Source organism: Theileria orientalis, chromosome 3, assembly GCF_000740895.1.
Source record: "Theileria orientalis strain Shintoku DNA, chromosome 3, complete genome".
Classification (NCBI taxonomy): domain Eukaryota; phylum Apicomplexa; class Aconoidasida; order Piroplasmida; family Theileriidae; genus Theileria; species Theileria orientalis.
In genome coordinates this window covers 265,006-282,848 of record NC_025262.1, presented here as the reverse complement: position 1 = coordinate 282,848, position 17,843 = coordinate 265,006, and the positions used below count along the sequence as shown (strand labels likewise).

The 17,843-nt window shown below is 47.2% G+C and overlaps 4 protein-coding genes across 4 annotated transcripts; 1 reads left to right on the top strand and 3 right to left on the bottom strand.

Moving 5' to 3' along the window:
- Positions 1-102: 102 nt before the first annotated feature.
- Positions 103-249, bottom strand: TOT_030000121 (hypothetical protein; the record flags this gene model as incomplete). The annotated part of the gene is made up of 1 exon (XM_009692865.1): positions 103-249. One exon carries the CDS (start codon positions 247-249, stop codon positions 103-105), a length of 147 nt encoding a protein of 48 aa, XP_009691160.1.
- Positions 250-420: 171 nt separating this feature from the next.
- Positions 421-7,793, top strand: TOT_030000120 (U5 small nuclear ribonucleoprotein-specific helicase; the record flags this gene model as incomplete). Its single annotated transcript, XM_009692864.1, has 6 exons — positions 421-465; positions 569-769; positions 829-6,585; positions 6,833-7,070; positions 7,261-7,469; positions 7,545-7,793. The coding sequence occupies 6 exons, from the start codon at positions 421-423 to the stop codon at positions 7,791-7,793; spliced, it is 6,699 nt and encodes a 2,232-aa protein (XP_009691159.1).
- Positions 7,794-7,993: 200 nt separating this feature from the next.
- On the bottom strand, positions 7,994-9,418 carry TOT_030000119 (conserved hypothetical protein; the record flags this gene model as incomplete). The annotated part of the gene is made up of 1 exon (XM_009692863.1): positions 7,994-9,418. One exon carries the CDS (start codon positions 9,416-9,418, stop codon positions 7,994-7,996), a length of 1,425 nt encoding a protein of 474 aa, XP_009691158.1.
- A 479-nt stretch (positions 9,419-9,897) lies between these two features.
- TOT_030000118 (uncharacterized protein) lies at positions 9,898-17,147 on the bottom strand (the record flags this gene model as incomplete). Its single annotated transcript, XM_009692862.1, has 5 exons — positions 9,898-10,951; positions 11,065-11,959; positions 12,440-14,926; positions 14,996-17,044; positions 17,129-17,147. 5 exons carry the CDS (start codon positions 17,145-17,147, stop codon positions 9,898-9,900), a joined length of 6,504 nt encoding a protein of 2,167 aa, XP_009691157.1.
- Between the last annotated feature and the right edge of the window lie 696 nt (positions 17,148-17,843).

The window sequence follows — 17,843 nt, the reverse complement described above, 5'->3', positions numbered from 1 at the left end:
TGTTTACAATTGAAATTGGAGAATCCTTAATTAAATATGCTACATTAGTCTTCATGATTGTTAAAAAAATAACACAAAAAATTATCCCATTTATTTTACACATTAGTTATGATGGGCTATAATTTTTGCTAAAGTTGCGATTGAAAACATAAGATAATATTTTTGTTCATCTAATTGGACTAAATTTGGTATTAGTACTTTGACCTGTGGGGAAGCCAATGTATTTTTTATAAAGGAATCAGAGTTCATTTGTTTTATTTTTATATTGAGTTGCTTTTAAATTATATATTGATTCACTTTTGCCATAATATATTGGTAAAAATACCGTGAATCACCTATTTATTGGATTTAAGTTTGTATAATATGATTTATTAGAAAAGAATAACAATTTTTATTAAAGTGAAGTCTATTTAAATCACAATGGCGGAGCAATTCGAGCGTTTTAAGCGATTTGAGTATCGCATGGTAAGATTCCTGAACAATAAGACTAGTTTTACTATTTTAAACAAAACAATAGTTTAAGTGTAACTTATTCATCCCTTTCTGGTAAACTAATGGAATTTTATAGAACTCAAACCTGGTTATCCAGAGGGAAGGACCAGCGCCAAGAATGGACGAAGCTACCGGAGAGCCGGAATCACTAGCAGGCCGTTTGCTCCATAAGATGGGAGATAAAGTGACCCATGAGTCAGTAAAATCGAAGTTTTCAACAAAAAGAAGATCTCAGACGGTGTCAGACGAACCAGTAAGGAGGAGGAAAACATATTTGGTAAGTGGAACGACGTAGATAGCTACAAATTTGAGAATAAATAAATAAAAATACGATAGGATTTAAACAAAGAGGAAAATGTGTTAAACGTAAACATAAATGTGGGATTGAACTATGTGCCTAGAAGTAGTTACACGAGGAGTAAGTACCAAGAGCTGCTGACGATGATGCAAAAGGTACTGGGAGACCAGCCACAGTCAGTGTTGCTGAGCGCCTGCGACGAGACGCTGCTGGCGCTGAAAGCAGAAAACCTGCCTGAGGATAGAAGAGCAATGGTGGAAGAAGTGTTGGGGCCAGTGGCAGACGAGTTGTACTACAACCTGTTCCACCTGTCGAAGGAGCTGACAGACTTCACGAAGCCGTCGGATCAGGAAGGGGGAGGAGACGCGTTGGACGACACAGGAGTGGCAGTGATATTCGACGAAGACGATAACATGGAGACCACGGAAGTGGTGGACAACGCAGAAGAGCAGGAAGAAAGTGAGTTAGACCCACAGCTGGGCATAAGGTACGTGGGAGGAAGCGAGGAGTCAGCAAGTCTGGAAAAGGAAGACGAGTTGAACATAAATAAGATAGACGCATACTGGCTGCAGAGAGAGTTGAATCTGATATACAACGACTACAACGTAGCACAGGCAACAGAAAAGGAAGTGCTGAGCATCCTGAACATAGAGGACGTGCAGGAGTGCGAAAATAAGCTGGTGCTGCTGCTGAAGTACGAAAACTTCGACTTCGTAAAGCTGTTGATGAGAAATAGATATAAAATCATATACTGCACGAGGCTGGGGCAAGCACAGTCGCAGGAGGAGAAGAATAAGATATTCGACGAAATGGCAAAAACGACACAAGGACAGCTGGTGATGCAGGAGCTGTCGCTGATAAACTTGAAGAAGACGAAGCAGCAGCAGCTGGCACATAACCTGGAAAAGGAGCTGCTGACGCTTAAAACAGGCCACAGGAGTAAGGAAGGGGAAGCGAAGGAGAAGGAAGATGAGTTGGAGAAGGCAGAAGAAATGGTGGTGACTAGAGAGGAGCCTGTGATGCCAGTGGAGTCGACAGTGAGTCTGCAGGTGGTGGACCTGGAAAACATAGCAATCAAGGAAGGAGCACAGCACATGACGAACATGAAGGTGGTGCTGCCAGAAGGGACGGAGAGAGTGGAGCACAAGAGTTACGACGAGGTGATCATACACCCAGTGCAGCACATGCCGAAGAGTAACAGAAAAAAGGTGGAAAAGATGCCAAAGTGGGCACAAATGGCGTTCAGAAACATAGAAAGCCTGAACCCAGTGCAGTCGACAGTGTACGAAACGGCGCTCAACAGCTCGGAAAACATGCTCATCTGCGCACCGACAGGCTCAGGAAAAACAAACGTGGCAATACTGACGATACTTAACGTAATCAGAAAGCACCTGACGCCGAAAAGAAGAGAGGCTAGAGGCCAGAGAGGCTCGGAAGGGAGTTCGGACGGCTTGGATGAGTTGGAGCTGGAGGACTGCAACTTCGACAAGGAGTTCACAGTGATATACATCTCGCCAATGAAGTCGCTGGTGCTGGAGCAGACGCAGTCGTTCAGCCTGCGCTTCAAGGAGTACGGAATCAGCGTGCACGAGCTGACGGGAGAAATGAGCATGTCGAGGACGCAGATACAAAACACGCAGATCATAGTGACGACGCCGGAAAAGTGGGACGTGGTGACGAGAAAGGAAGGGATGCTGGAAAGAGTGGAGCTGGTAATCATCGACGAAGTGCACCTGCTGCACGACAAGAGAGGAAGCGTGATAGAGGCGCTGGTGGCGAGAACGCTGACGAACGACAAGGTGACGGGACTGAAGACGAGAATGGTAGGTCTGAGCGCAACGCTGCCGAACTACGAGGATATCGCAAAGTTCCTGAAAGCAGAAAAGGGACTCTACTACTTCGGAAACCACTACAGACCGGTCCCGCTGGAGCAGCACTACATAGGAATAAAGGAGAAGAAGGCGCTGAAGCAGTACAACATAACAAATGAGCTGACGTACGAGCACGTGCTGAAGGGAGTGGCGGAGAAGCAGGTGCTGGTATTCGTGCACTCGAGAAAGGAGACGTACAGAACGAGTAAGATGATACTGGAAAAAATAGTGAGCGAGGACAAGCTGGAGCTGTTCATAAAGGACGTGGCATCTAGAGAAATTTTGACGAGCGAGGCGGAGCACATCAAAAACGCAAACCTGAAGGAACTGCTGCCCTTCGGAATAGGAATACACCACGCAGGCCTGGCGAGGAGCGACAGGAAGCTGGTGGAAGACCTCTTCGCGGATAAGCACCTGCAGCTGCTGGTGAGCACGGCGACGCTGAGCTGGGGAGTCAACCTGCCAGCAGGAGTGGTTATCATCAAGGGCACGCAGATATACGTGCCGGAGCAGGGGAGCTGGGACGAGTTGTGCCCACTTAGCGTGCAGCAGATGATGGGAAGAGCAGGGCGCCCGCAGTACGACACGTTCGGAAGAGGAGTCATCATAACCTCGCACGAAAAGCTGCAGTACTACCTCTCGCTGAACAACCAGCAGCTGCCAATAGAGTCGCAGCTGGTGGCGAAGCTGCCGGAGGTGCTAAACGCAGAAGTGGTGCTGAGAAACGTGACGAACCTGCAGCAGGCACTGAAGTGGATCAAGTCGACGTACCTGTACGTGCGAATACAGAAAAACCCGCACCTGTACGGGTTTAACGCGAGTTCCGCGACGAACGAGGAGGGCGAGGAGGAAGAAGGGGCGTACAAAATAGAAGAGGAGGAGCTGGACAACTACCTGCTGGTCCTGATCAACAGCAGCTTCGTGTTCCTGGAAAAAAACGGACTGGTTAAGTACGAAAGGAAAAGCGGAATGGTGACGAGCACAGGTCTGGGAGTGATAGCCAGTAACTATTACCTGAGGCCGGAGTCGATCAAGATCTACAGCGAAAGTCTGAGGCCGAACCTGACGGACTCAGACCTGCTGAACATCTTCAGCTGCTCAATCGAGTTCAAGTACATTCCGACGAGAGAGGAGGAGATCATAGAGCTGCAGCAGCTGCAGCAGCAGATACCGATACCGTGCCCAAACGCGAACCTGACGGCAACGAGCGTGACGAACAGAGTGGCAGGAGTGGGAGGCAACAACAAGATCAGCATCCTGCTGCAGGCGTACATAAGCAGAATGGACCTGGAGGGATACGCGCTGGTGAGCGAGATGGGCTACATAACGCAGAACGCGCCGAGAATACTGACGGCGCTCTTCGTCATCAGCATCAAGAGAGGCTGGAGCAGCCTGAGCATCAAGCTGTTCAACTTCTGCAAAATGGTCGAAAGCCAAATGTGGCAGCTGATGCTGCCGCTGAGGCACTTCAAGACGATCCCGAACGAAGTGCTGACGAGGCTGGAAAAAAAAGATATCGCATGGACACGCTACTACGACCTGAACAGCGTGGAGCTGGGAGAGCTGTGCAGAAACCAGAAGCTGGGAAAGTCGCTGCACAAGTTCGTGCACCTCGTGCCGAAAGTTAACCTGCAGGCGTACGTGCAGCCGCTGACGAGCGCAAGAATCAGCGTGCACCTGGTGGTGAAGAGAGACTTCAACTGGGACGCGAAGCACCACGGCAACTACCAAAAGTTCCTGCTGATCGTCGAGGACCCGTCGGAGGACAAGATACTCTACACGCAATCGATACTGCTGTACCCGCCGACGACGAACGCGACGGTGACGAGCTCAGATCTGGACGGAGGAGAGAGCGACCCCAAGGCGGGGACTGCGGAGGAGCAGGAAAGCGCGGACGACACGAACATATACCTGACGCTGCCAATAACGGAGCCGCGAGTGTACTGCTACTTCATCAGAGTCATCAACGACAAGTGGATGGGAAGCGAGACGAACGTGCCAATCGTCTTCAACAAGCTGATACTGCCGAGCAAGCAGGACAAGGTGACGACGCTGCTGGACCTGCAGCCGATCCCGGCGACGACGCTGCTGAAGGCGAGTGCGACGGGAGCTGGCGCGGGAGGCGCGGAGGAGGCGGCGGAGAAGGAGAGCCTGCTGAAGTGCTACATACGGGCCATGGGCCACAAGCACTTCAACAACATACAGACACAGGTCTTCAGCAGCCTCTACGGGAGCGATGAGAACGTGCTGCTCGCGGCGCCCTACGGATCAGGAAGGTTCACGTGCGCAGAGCTGGCGATACTGAGAACGCTGGTGCAACTGAGAGAGAAGGCGACAGTGGTGGTGGCGGTGCCGTTTGAAAACCTGCTGAGAAAGAGGCTCAAGAGGCTGAAGGCGCGCTTCGGAGAAGTGTGCACAGTGAGGGAGCTCACGGGCGACTTTAAGCAGGACCTGCAGCTGGTGCTGGGAAGCACAATCGTGGCGACGACGGCAAAAAACTACAACCACCTGCTTAACAGGTACAAAAATAAGCTGATACAGAACGTTAACCTGCTGGTCTTCGAAGGAGTGGAGTTCATCACGGACGAGCTCTACGGGATGAACATAGAGCTGCTGTTGACGCAGCTGAGGTACTACACGACCCTGTACACGAACGTCACGCTGTCTAACGGAACGGAGGGGAGCGCAAAGACCCCTACCAGGAGCAGGCTGGTTGTGCTGAGCAGCAGCCTCTACAACAGCCAGGACGTGTGCAACTGGCTGGGCATAACGACGCACTTCAACTTCAACAACTTCGTGAGGCAGGTGCCAATAACAGTTAACCTGTACACGTTCGACCAGATAGACCCGGTGACGAGGCAGAACGCGATGATCACGACGATAAACAAGCTGCTGAAAAATAAGGAGAAGGCGCTGGTGGTGACGACGAACACGGCGTACGCGAAGCAGCTGGCGCTGATACTGGACATACACCTGAGCGACCACGCGAATCTCCAGGGCGATGCCCAGCAAACCAATCACAAGTCGAACCACAGGTTAGAGAGGCTGCAGAGCAAATATAAGCTGATGAAGCAGCTGAGGAGCGTGATGTACGCCTACGAGGGCTTCGACGAGGAGGAAATCGAGGCGGTGGAAAGGGCGTTCGCAGAGGAGCCGGCCTACAGAGTGCTGATAGTGACGAGTCAGGTGCTCTGGAGCCTGAACATAAAATGCCCGTACGTGGTGGTGGCCGACGTTAACGCGAGCTACACGAACAGGCCGCTGCCACAGAACTACTACAGCCAGTACGACCTGCAGCACATCCTGTCGCTAACGAACGCCGCGGCAGGCAGCAGGCACGAGGAGGACCTGGAGTGCGTCTTCCTGCTCGAGAACAACAAGAAGGAGGAAGTGAAGCGGATGCTCTACGACTCAGTGGTGGTCGAGAGCAACCTGGAGCTCTGCATCGAGGACGCGCTCAACAACGAGATCGTGCAGGGGCTCATCAAGACGCCGCAGGACGCAATCGACTGGCTCACCTGGACCTTCTACTACCGCAGGCTGACCAAAAACCCCAACTACTACTCGCTGCTCGCGACGACGCCGCAGCACCTCTCCGAGCACCTGTCGGAGCTGATCGAGAACGCGGTCTACAACCTGCAGAACATGGGCCTGATCGCGGCGAGCGCCGACGGGCGCGACGAGGAGATCGAGGAGATCGTGCCGGTGAACCTGGGCTACATCGCGTCCTTCTACAGCATACGGAGCGCGACTGTGGAGCTGTTCGCGAAGAACGTGAGGGAGGGCATCGGCCGGGACCAGATGCTGCAGATTCTGGCGAACGCGCAGGAGCTGTCGGCGCTGCAGAGGAGGCCGAACGAGAGAATTTACAAGCAGTATCTGAGCGGCCTGTCGCTCCAGCAGAAGATCCTTCTGCTGATCAAGGTAGGCCCCGGCTAGCTATGTGCATTACCTATACAGTATGGCAGTGGGTGTCGACAGCTAGTTATGCTTACGTTACCTATGTATTTGTACTGTAGTTAGGTATATAGTAGCTATGTACGTGTACCCTAGCTATGTATTTGTACGGTAGTTATGTGTACGGTAGCTGTTATGTGTGCCTGAGCTATTTATATTTAATGGATGCCGAACCATTAGATTGGTGATACTAGCAATACTAATCCGCGTTTAGTGCCACATGGATAGAAGCATGTTGTCGAGCGAGCTGTTTGTGGACCTGCACTTCATCCTCAAGAACATGGCAAACCTGTTGTACGCGCTCGTGGACGTGATAAGCAGCCAGGGGTACCTGAAGCCGGCACTGCTGGCAATGGAGCTGATGCAGAGAATAGTGCAGGCGCTGACATTCACAGACTCGCCGCTGCTACAGCTTCCGCACGCGGACAGGGAGTTCGTGGCGAGAGCGAAAGGTACAAGTCACAGCATTCAGACCAGCTAGTTACGCTATTATGAGAATGAGCTAATTACTTATTTATAGTATTACGAGCTATATAAATAGTTAAGCACAGATTGGTGTGCGTAAAATATAAATAATTGGATACAATGATTTAACAAATGCTTTAACGAATAATTTAATAAATGATATAACAAATAATTTAGGGATGAAAGTGAATGATATCTTTGACGTGATAGGGATGGAGGATGATGACAGGAATAAGTTGTTGGAAGGATTTGATAAAAAGCAAGTGATCGACATAGCAAACTTCTGTAACTCGGTGCAAATATTGGATATAAACTACAAGTTCAACGAAAAAAACGTAAAGCAGGGTCAGACGGTGACGCTGCTGATCAATATAGCAAAAGAAGGGGTAAGAAAGGATTAAACAGATATTAGATGTGTGTATATAGTAGCAAGGGGAAACCATTAAATAAAACGCGTATAGGATAATGATGTGATCAATGCGCCGTATTTCCCAGTGGAGAAGAGGGAACAGTGGTGGATAGTGGTGGGAGACGTAAGCGAAAACAAGCTGCACGGGATCAAGAGGACGTCGCTGAACGAAAACAACAACATTAAGTTGGATTTTGAAGCGCCACAGAAAAAAGGAAAACACACGCTGACGCTGTACGTTATCAGCGACTCATACGTGTCAACAGACTATCAGTTTAATTTGGAATTAAACGTGTCATAAAGTAATATATTTTAAAATTAACACACACTCATATATATATATATATAAATATATATAACGGATGTTAATTGAAGTACAAGTAAATGTATATTAAGTATGCGTGCAAGTTTAAGAATTTAAAAGTGAAGTAGCTACGCGTGTATAGACGGGTATCATATTATTCTACTCACATAGTGGGTAAATAATAAAATTTATTAAAATTAGTCGACCCTTTGATAGCCCCTGAGACGATGGTAGACCCGAGCAACATTTAAAACGATGCGCCTGGAAAACTTTATGCCAACGAAGAGACCGATCAGGCAGCCGAGAGAGAAAGCAGCGAACTTTGTTAAAGGCCCGTACAAGTGTCGGATTTTGAAGCCACCATAGCAAATCTCCCGCATCTTCTCGCGAATCATGTCAGGATCTTTCAAAGGACTGGCAAAAAAATCTATCTTAGTCCAAAAGTTAGATTTGGCAGATTTGGGAGCATACCAGTAGTAGTTCGAAGTGTTGCCGTTTATCTGGTTGAAAAGACCGACGCAGACGAGAACGGGAACGTTAGGCTCCTCGTTGGTGTGGAAAACGTAGACGATGGAGATCTGAAGACTGTGAACGTCGATGACCTGAGCAACCTTGTTCAAAGTTATGCAGTCCAGAAGGAAAAACTTGGAGACGATGGGATAGTAGCAGTAAGAGCCGTAAAAAACCTCAGTTTTGCAGTCGTAAAAAAAGGGAACGTCGTCGAAAGTCTTGATGACAGGGTTGTTAATCTGCTCCCGAGGGTTGTGAATGTCCAGCTTAATGCGTTTCATCTTGTAGTGGTAAGTGATGACGTCGAGAATCCTCTTTATGTCGCCCTTGCACTTGGGGTCGACCAGGTTGCTGCCGCACTCGACGTTGGACCACTCGTCGGAGCCGAGAGACTCGCGAGCGTAGTAGTTGTACAGAGGAATGTCGTCGCCGAACTTGTAGTCAAAGGTCTCAATGAGCAGAGGAGTCGAGGTGTCGTAGTAGGCGTAGTAGACGAAAAAGTCTCGGACGAACCTCAAGTCGCCGTTTATCTTATTGAGCTTGTCGTTGATGTAAACGGTGGAAATGGAGTGAGACTTGTGCGGAGAGAAGTGGTACCGGTCGTAGCCGCTGCAGTAAAAAACCTGAGGAACAATGTCGTACTGCGTGTCAAAGTGAGTGTAGGTCTTGTTGTTAATTATGGACCCGCTGACCCTCAAAGTGGTTTCAAAGTACTGACTGAAGATCTTCTTCAAAGTGTCCAGCAACAGCTTGCTCTGCATTTCCTCGGATATCCCGTTCAGCTCGTCGACCTCAGTCCACCTAATGAACATGAGAGAAACGACCTTGTAGTAGACTTTCTTCCCGTTCGACTTTTGCAAGAAAAAAACAAAGGGACGCTCGTCGTTGGTAGGGAAAACGAAATTAACGCTGAGGTTATCATGGAGATCTATGTTGTCCCTCTTGTAACTGTGAACGGGCCCCTTGATTTTTTTGATGCTGAAGGGAAAGTGAGAGCGCGACGAGTATGTACGGCAGCTGAAAAACCCGAAAAGCGTCGATTCGGAAACAAGCACGTGATCGGTGCTAGTTTTATCACTGAAATTGATTTCCAACGAAGTAGACAGTTCCATTTTGTTGCTCTTTTACTAAGTAGACAATAAACACGGATATGTGCGTTAACTAGCTATGGTACATAGGTTTGATTAATTATATCAACAGACATCATGTGTAAATAAATAGATCCACCACTACAAAGGTCAGTAAAATATTATTCTGTCAACGTCTAGAGTCTGGTTACTATCGAGGGTTATATACTGGACACGTCAAGCAAATTAGTAGATCGCACAAAGTTCAGTAAACAATATGAAATATATACCATAGAACATAAAAGTATCAAATATGTATTTGGGAGTTTGACGTAGATGATCCATTGTGACTATGTATGCCAACGTTGTACATCTGCGTGGAAAGGACATACATCTCATTGGCAGTGTGTTAAAACAAAGATGTGCCTACTTGTGTGGCATAAAGTTTACCAAATTACAGGTTAAATCTGAGTCTCTAATCCGAGTCGAATAACTAATACCAACTTTCAAATGTGGAAACGCGGCTACGAATTGTCGCAGTGGTAGCAAAACCAAGAGTCCTTGTCTCTGTAGTCAACCCAAACACCTGCGCAGACGAAATGGAACCAGCGCTCGCACTTGTCGCAGCCGATCCAGTGCAGATCGTCCCCAGGCAGGCCGGGCGAGTTCTCGAAGTATATGGAGAAGCAGATGGGGCAGTAGTACTCGCCGTTTTCCAGGACGCCGCGGTGGCCGTACTTGAGTATGTCCTCCATGGGCATCTTGTGCCTCTTGTCCGAGTCGGAGCCGTCCAGCGACTTGGGCTTCCGCCCTCTCTTGCTCCCCTGAATGGGCTTCAAGATGCCGTTCCTGACCAGGTTGATTATGTTCTTGATCTCCCTCATGTTGCAGTCGCTCGGGTCAGGGTCTTTGCCGTTGAAAAGGTTAGCGGCATTGATGGAAGCCTTCTGATAGAATACGTAATTCATGCCCTGTATCAGTCTATTCCTGGCGACGCTTTCCGTTATAGTCACCTCGTACACCTGCGGACTCTTGTTCGTTATCAGTCCGTAGTTGATGTACGAGGCCATCTTCATCATCGACAGGCTGTTCTTGTAGTCCAGGCTCTTGGACCTCTTCTTTATTTTAAATCTGCTGGTCAGCTTCGGCTTGTTGTTTATGCAGTTGGGGGACAGGTACACCGCCTTGAAGAAAGTTGCAAAGTAGTTGGTGTTGACCAGCACCTCGTAGAGGTAGCAGGGTGCGACCATGAACTTGCGCTCGGCGGCAGAGGTGCGGCATATGCTGATAAGCGTGTGCCTCAGGCACAGCGCTCTCTTGGCGCCGACGATGTTTTCGCTCTTCTTTCCCACGTCTATTTTGCAGCCCAAGAAGGCCGCACACGACGCGTGGAACTTTGAGTAGCAGGCCGAGTTTGAGCAGGTCACAGTAGCACCTGTCAGGAGCCCGCAGTAGTTGCAGTTCTGCTCAAACTGGGACCTGTTCACCTTCCTCATGTTATTGTTGATGTTCTTGCTCCAAAACAGCCACTCCAGGCAAATCAGGTGCACGTAGCAGTAGTTGTTCCACAAACTCGTCCTACAAATAGTTACATTTATGTGCATAAATCAATAAATTGTATAAGTAGTTATGCACAGAGAGCATGAGACTAAAATGCTATAACTAGTAGTCAATAAAAGTTGAGGACTTACTTGCAGGGGATAAAAGTCAAATGCTTCGGGTTCACCTTCAGCATCAGCCCGTCGTAGCGTGAGCAGAGCGCGCAATTCAGAAGCGGTATCGAGTTGCTCATCGTCAAGTCCTTACACCTTATGCACAGGAAGTAAAAGTCGTCGATCTCCTCCCCTATGTAGTCGCCGACGATCAGCGACGTGTTAATCGTCAAGTTCTCGAAGTCGTGCCTGGCCACAGTCAGACACGAGTTGCACACCTCGACGTTGCAGCACTTGCACTTTCTGTAGGACTCGTTGTATATGTTCCTCTTCCTCTTGTTGACGTCTATGTCGTTTTCGATGTACTTGAACTCCAGACACACTTTGCAGATCGTTATTTTCTTGTTCTCCACGTACTTGCGCAAAATGGAACTTGGGAGGAGGGCCTTGTCCAGTTTTATGATCTCGACGTTGTTAACTTCCTTCAGCAGCTTATATACTTCTTGCCTTGCGGATTTTTTCTCATTCTCAGCCTTATCTTCGTCGGCTTTAGATTTGCCGTCTTTAGCATCAGCGGGCGAAGCTTCACTCTTAGGCTCCTCGGTACTTGCTTTAACCTTATCGTTGGTGTCGTGGTTTTCCTTCACTTTCCAGCTTGCCTTGCTACCTTTACTGGCACTGCTGCTGCTGCGGCTACTGTTACTCGATCTATCGGCTTCTCTTAATCCATTCATCTCGTTTTCCTTTGCTTTGTTCGTCTTGACTTCTTTTAGATTCGGTTTGTCGCTGGACTTACTGTTGACTGACTTGTCGGTATCTTTGCTACTTGAGGATCGATCGCTTTCTACACCATTACTCCTATCCTTACTCTTCTCTTTTGCGTCTTTCACTTCATTTTTTTCTTTTGAACTACTGTTTTCATTCTTTTCTTTCCCTGATTTGTCCCTAACAGTGTTCTTATCCTTCTCTTTATTTACCGCTTTTTCCTTGAGTCTACTGCTCCTGATGCCCTTTTCCTTTCCTCCCGGTGACCTGCCCTTATCCAAGTCCTTGGCTTGCTTACTTGAGGGGGTGTTCTTATCACTTTCCACATACTCGCTGTCTACGTTCTGCGATGATGGATAGCTCTGGAACGGGCTTGATGAGCTTTCCAGCTCACTATAACTGCTGTTACTGAACTCTCCGGCTGCACTCGACTCTCCGTCAATATTGATGTCCAGATTCGAGAACTTACTTTCATCCGTGGCATCTTCCTTGTGCTCCATCTTCCCAATCGGCGTGGCAGTCTCAGTTAAATTAGTCTCAGACTTAAATGCCGACGCTTCATTGTCCGTTTCCATCTTAGACCTATCAGTGGCGAGGCTACCCGTGTCATAAGAGGCATCACCCAGTATGTTAGCCGTGCCCAGCAGACTGCTAAATGACAAGTTCTTTGTATTTCCGAGTAGATTTCCCAAATTAAGGTTAGCTCCTGCAAAATTCTCGTTCAAATTAAGGTTGGGAATATTAAGTCCATTTTTACTGTCCAGCACTCTTGGAGAGTCCATGCCCGAGGAGCTGTAGTAGTAGATGCTGTTATATCCATACAACTCGTCCAGCCCATTTATGAATTCGATGTGCTTTAGGAGGGAAAAGAGAGTCCTGACTACGTACCTGGTCGAATCTGGCTCGAACGTGTTGAACAGCCTCACTAGTGCCTCCGAGGATATTTTCTGAATCACTGAGTCGTTCTTCTTTATCAATTTAGTGTTATTGATCAGGTCATTGTTTATATAAATGTTAATCTTCTCGTCCACCACGTTGTCCATGATGATGCTGCTCAACATGTTCCATGGTATCTTCAGTTCTCTGTCCGACGAATCCTCCTTCTCCTTGGCAGTTTCTTTTTTCTTCGACTTTTTACTTGGCTGATTTGCTAAGCCGTCGTCTTCTTCTTTCTGCGATTCGTATGTGTTGTCGTATTTAGAATTAATTATAGTTTTAATCACATCTACGTTGTGAAGGTTGTTATTGTACAATATACTCAGCACTGATCTCGAGGATGGCGTCTTATCGTCAAACACGTGCCTGTTGTGGTAACTCAGGTCCAGGCCCAGGCAGCACCAGAAGCAGTTGTTTGCGTCGATGTTGTTCAGTGGGCATCTCCCCTCCACTGCCCCCTTGTGCTTGTTCAACAGCTGCTCCTTGCCGAGGAGTATGTTACTGGCGTCCTTCAGAATAGACTCGTTCTTTAAGAGTAGAACCTCGTCCCCTGTTTCATCCAACTCCATTGCCACGTCGTCCTTGTTCTTGTACTCGTTTGGAGTCACGTTTGATGGCGTGAGACTCCCATCCCTGACGGTGTTCGTCGATTTCGGGGTAATACTTGGCACGTAATCATCGTCCTCTCTGTCCGATACCTTATACATGTCGTCGTTGCTCGACAGGTCGTCCTGGTTTGTCGACTTACTGTTACTTGTCACGTTGCTGCTCACGCTGCTTAAACTCGTCAGGCCTGTGCTGTTCACGCTAACGGTGCTGGTCGTCCTCATCAAAGCGTCCTTGTTATAACAATTTGACGATAAGTTTGACTGAAATATAGTTCCTATCTTCTCATTCAACATTAATTCCAGCAGCTTTGTCAAATTGCTATAGTTCGGTCTCAGGAAATGATTTAAATACAGGTTCTCGTTTATTGACACGGTGTCCAACACGTCTCTGGTGCCCTTTACCACGTTCTTTGCTGTTTCCTTCTCCTTTGACTTATCCGCATCCTCTTGGTTTTTTTCCTTGTCCTTTTCTTTGACCTTGGCTTTTACGAAATATTTGCCGAATTTGCCCTTCCTTTGCTCCCTTTCTGAGCCCGGGTCTCTAAAATCCCTGTCCTTGCCGTCCTTTGCGTTCATCAGGCGGAGTTGCAACTTCCTCAGCAGCGACGTTGGTGCCAGGCCTTTTGAGTGCACCGGGCATAGGACGTCCGGCTTTCCGTTAGTGTCCCACGTGAATAGGCAACTGGGCGATGCTGACGAGCAGGGGACGTGAAACGCCTTGCAGCAGTTTCCGTAGCTGCACTGTATTGAGGATGTGCTGTAGTTGTTGCAGAATATACACTTTAAGGCCTTGATCTTCGGCACGAAGGTCGAGTAGTTGATCTCTTCAGGCTCTATTGTACAATCGTTTGCCAGCGCGCACTTTATGTGACCCCAAGTTCCGTTGTTGCTCGTTCTTTTCATCGGACCCCCTCCCGGGAAGTACGCGTCAAATCCGCAGAACACGCATACTGGCAACTTTATGACCACATCCACGTCATCGTCCTCCTTTCTGAATTCCTTTCCCATAACGTTTGCGTTCAAGTTGGGCGCGGCTTTAGAAAACACGGTTGCGGACGGTAGATTTGAGAGGTACCTTAGGTTGATTGAGACGTACAGCTTTTTGAGTGGGTTCTTACAGTTCATCGTCGAGTTGTAGTCGTACCTTGACTCCTCCTTCTTCGGTTCCGCCTCCTTCGCGTGGTTTTCCTGCTCCTTCTTGACCTGGGGGTACTCCTTGTCGCTGTTCACTGATAACGTTCTGCTCGACAGCTTACTATTCATGCTGGTCGTCCTCTTTTTCGTGTAATGCTTCACTGACTGTATCAGTTTGTCCTGCTGTACCAGCCTAGCCAGGTACAGGTCCTCCATCGAGTAGTAGTTCAAGTACTCCTGAATTGAAGCAAGGTTACACGTGTTGAGCAGCGTCCAGAAACTGTGCTCGAAGTATAGCCCCTTCTTAGACAGCAATAGTTTACAAAAATTTCTTGGGTCCATCACGCAGTTTGTGTTATACGATATTGACTCATTTCTGTAGTCGTACAAATTCACAACGCTTATGCGCTCCAAATTTATTCCCGTGTCTGTGCTGTGATTGGGATTATTTTCTGGGACTGTGGCTGAGTTGTTGTTTGAAACGTATGAGTTGCCATAGGCCTTGTTGTTTGCATCCTTGACGTAACACACTCTAGTGGTGTTCGTTATAGCCTTGGTTGGATGCACCGATATGTAAACTCGCTCCAGTGGATTGTCGTAGTCGAACCCCAATACATATGGCAAGTTGTACTTGAAGTTTGGGTCCAGCTTCTGCCTCTTGGGCTTAGAATCGGCGTCCTGTTGTTCCTTGGCTTCATTTTCATTGGCGTTTCCTGAGTTGTGCTGAATCAACAGCTTAAGCTGCTCCAAGTTCTTCGGGCCTCCCACCGTCCTGATTATTGCCATCACCAGATTTTCGTCCAAAAAACTCAGCTGTTCCATCAGGTAGTTACACACTGGGCAGTACCACTCGTCGTCGTCCATGTCCGTGAGGCTTTCCATCCTTTCAAGCTTAAATTTCTTTGCTGGCTTATCCGGGTTGTTGATCAAATAGTTAAAATAATTCATCCTCTGGAACTTATTCATCATCAGCTTCTGCTTCACGTCTGACAGCGTCCCTGGCTTATAACCCAGGCAACAAAAGTGCATTGGTATGTAACAGCAGTCACAGAACAGGATTGGGTCGTCGTCCCAGTCGTCGTCTGTGCCGCAGATGCTGCACAGTGCTCTGTCAGTCCACGTGCCTGGCAGCTCCGAGCTCTTCAGGACCTTTAGCCTCAATTGCAGCACATCCACGCTCTGCCTCTGCACACTGTAGGTGTACCTGTTGTCGAGCGTCTTGTTGTTGTACAGTTCTATGTAGTGCTGCAGCATTTTACTTTCAATATCGTGCCACCTTGACGTGTCAGGCTTATACTCGTTTACTATTCTGTCCAGCAGGCTGCTGAACACGCTGTTCAGGCTCTCCAGTGTTTGCACATAGTTGTGTACCAATTGCATCTCGTCTTCATCTTCCTTACCTTCCGGCTCTTCCCCTTTTGTTATCGCGTATGTCTGATGATCCCTTGAGCTCCGGTATGGGTTTAAATAGTAGCTCGGAATAGTGTCATTTGTGGTTGACCGCAGTTTAAATAAATCTACCAGATTGTAGACCATGTGGTACCTCTCGTCCGATATATACTGCGAGGAGAACATTGCCGTGCTGTTCCCGCTTATGCTCTTACACAGGTTACACGATATCCTCGGGAAACCCAAGCACCGCTTGCACAGAAGCGACTTCTTACTTGCCACAAACGTGAACAGGAGCGGACTGTAGTCAACCCTGCAACTGCCCAGTTCACACATGCTGTGGTAGTTCAAAAGGTCCGTTCCGTCTCCGAATTCAGAGTCGTCGTCCGACTTTCTGGAGGATGCAGTCGCGGCGGGAAGTGTGAAAAAATTAGTGTTTGGGTTGCTAATATAATTGGTATTAAAATGCTGCCACACTGGGTCCGATAGTAGGCCGTGAGGGTTCTTCACCAACTTGTCACATTTTTTATATCTCGGCCCCAATTCGAGCCCCCTCTTGAACCGTCCTCTTCCCTTCGTAAACCATGTCGGATTTGGACCACATATTATCTGCGGCACTTGGTCGTTTTCCAACAATTGCACACTGCCAAATGCGTCGACGAAGTTAAAAGACTCGTCATCGTTATGGTTTTTAACAACTGGCTCGGAATTGGTATTATTAGTTTCAGACTTAGCTTTCGGATTAGTTGGTGGTATGTATAGTGTCAAGTGAATCGCGTCCGGCAAGGGGGACGAATAAATGGTCGGAAGTCTCTGGTTTGTATCATGCTTGGCGCTGACTAAAGGCTTATACACGTTGTCGTTCTCGAGCAGGACTTGTATCTGATCGTTGCTATATGAAGCAGCGCTAAAGTACTTAAAGATCCCATCATTAGCGTTAGTCTTGTCAACTCCCAGCAGCCTAAGAGGGAACTTAACTGTCCTGAGATTCAAGTTGTGCCTCCTTTTGGCGCCCTTCTTGACATTCTTTTTCGATGAAAGATAGCTTCCTATTTTTGAGGATATGTGTTTGGAGTGCCAAATGTGATTTTTCAGACACATTAAGAGGGAAGGGTGCGGAGGAGCAAAGTACTGCCTGTCGAAGTCAAGCCAAAATCTCTCCTCCTCCTGAGACGTATCCTTAGATTCTGCAACATCAATTAATATCTGTGCACACAAGGGTATACGTAGGTAATTATAGTCCTAATTTAAGTATCAAAAATTTAACTTACGCTGAGGTTCACTGCTCATATCAAGAATCACAAATCATTATATATTTGGATTAGTATTCGTATTTTGAAATAAAAGTATATTACAATTGCTGTTTAATAAAGGAACATATTATAAGGGACTTCCAAATATTAAATGCTGGAACTCAATACACAAAAAATTAAATAGTCTAATATTGTCGTTTCAGGTATATATTAATCAAATATTTGTAAGTGTGCAGACGACGTAGATATCATGAAAGCATCCCTTAAAGCATCAAAGTATCAGTCAAATTTAAAGTCTAACGAATTGTAATAATTTATGATTTAGGTGTATGCGTTTTCAACACGTGATAGTTGTTGATTTAGTCATGAAAATGCATTCGATATGAATATGATACAGTACTGTCTTAAAATATTAGAAAATCAAACATAGACATAAGAAATATGTGTGAAAAAAATTACATTGTATATATAACATCGCTTTAAATAATACAAATTCGTTTCGTTAGACTTTTGCCAACGCTACATTGGGTATAGGTTTTGTACCCAATCAACAACGTCACATCAGAAAAAGTATGAAATATTTGTTCTAATTAATGCGATTTTAGGGAAACAAATCAATTAATTATTCTGATGCCAAGTGATGTGAATTTGTTTCTTTGTGAAACTTGGTTATCTTGGTTTCACTAATTCCAATGTCATTGATTTTTCTATAATGTAGTCCACTCAATTGACA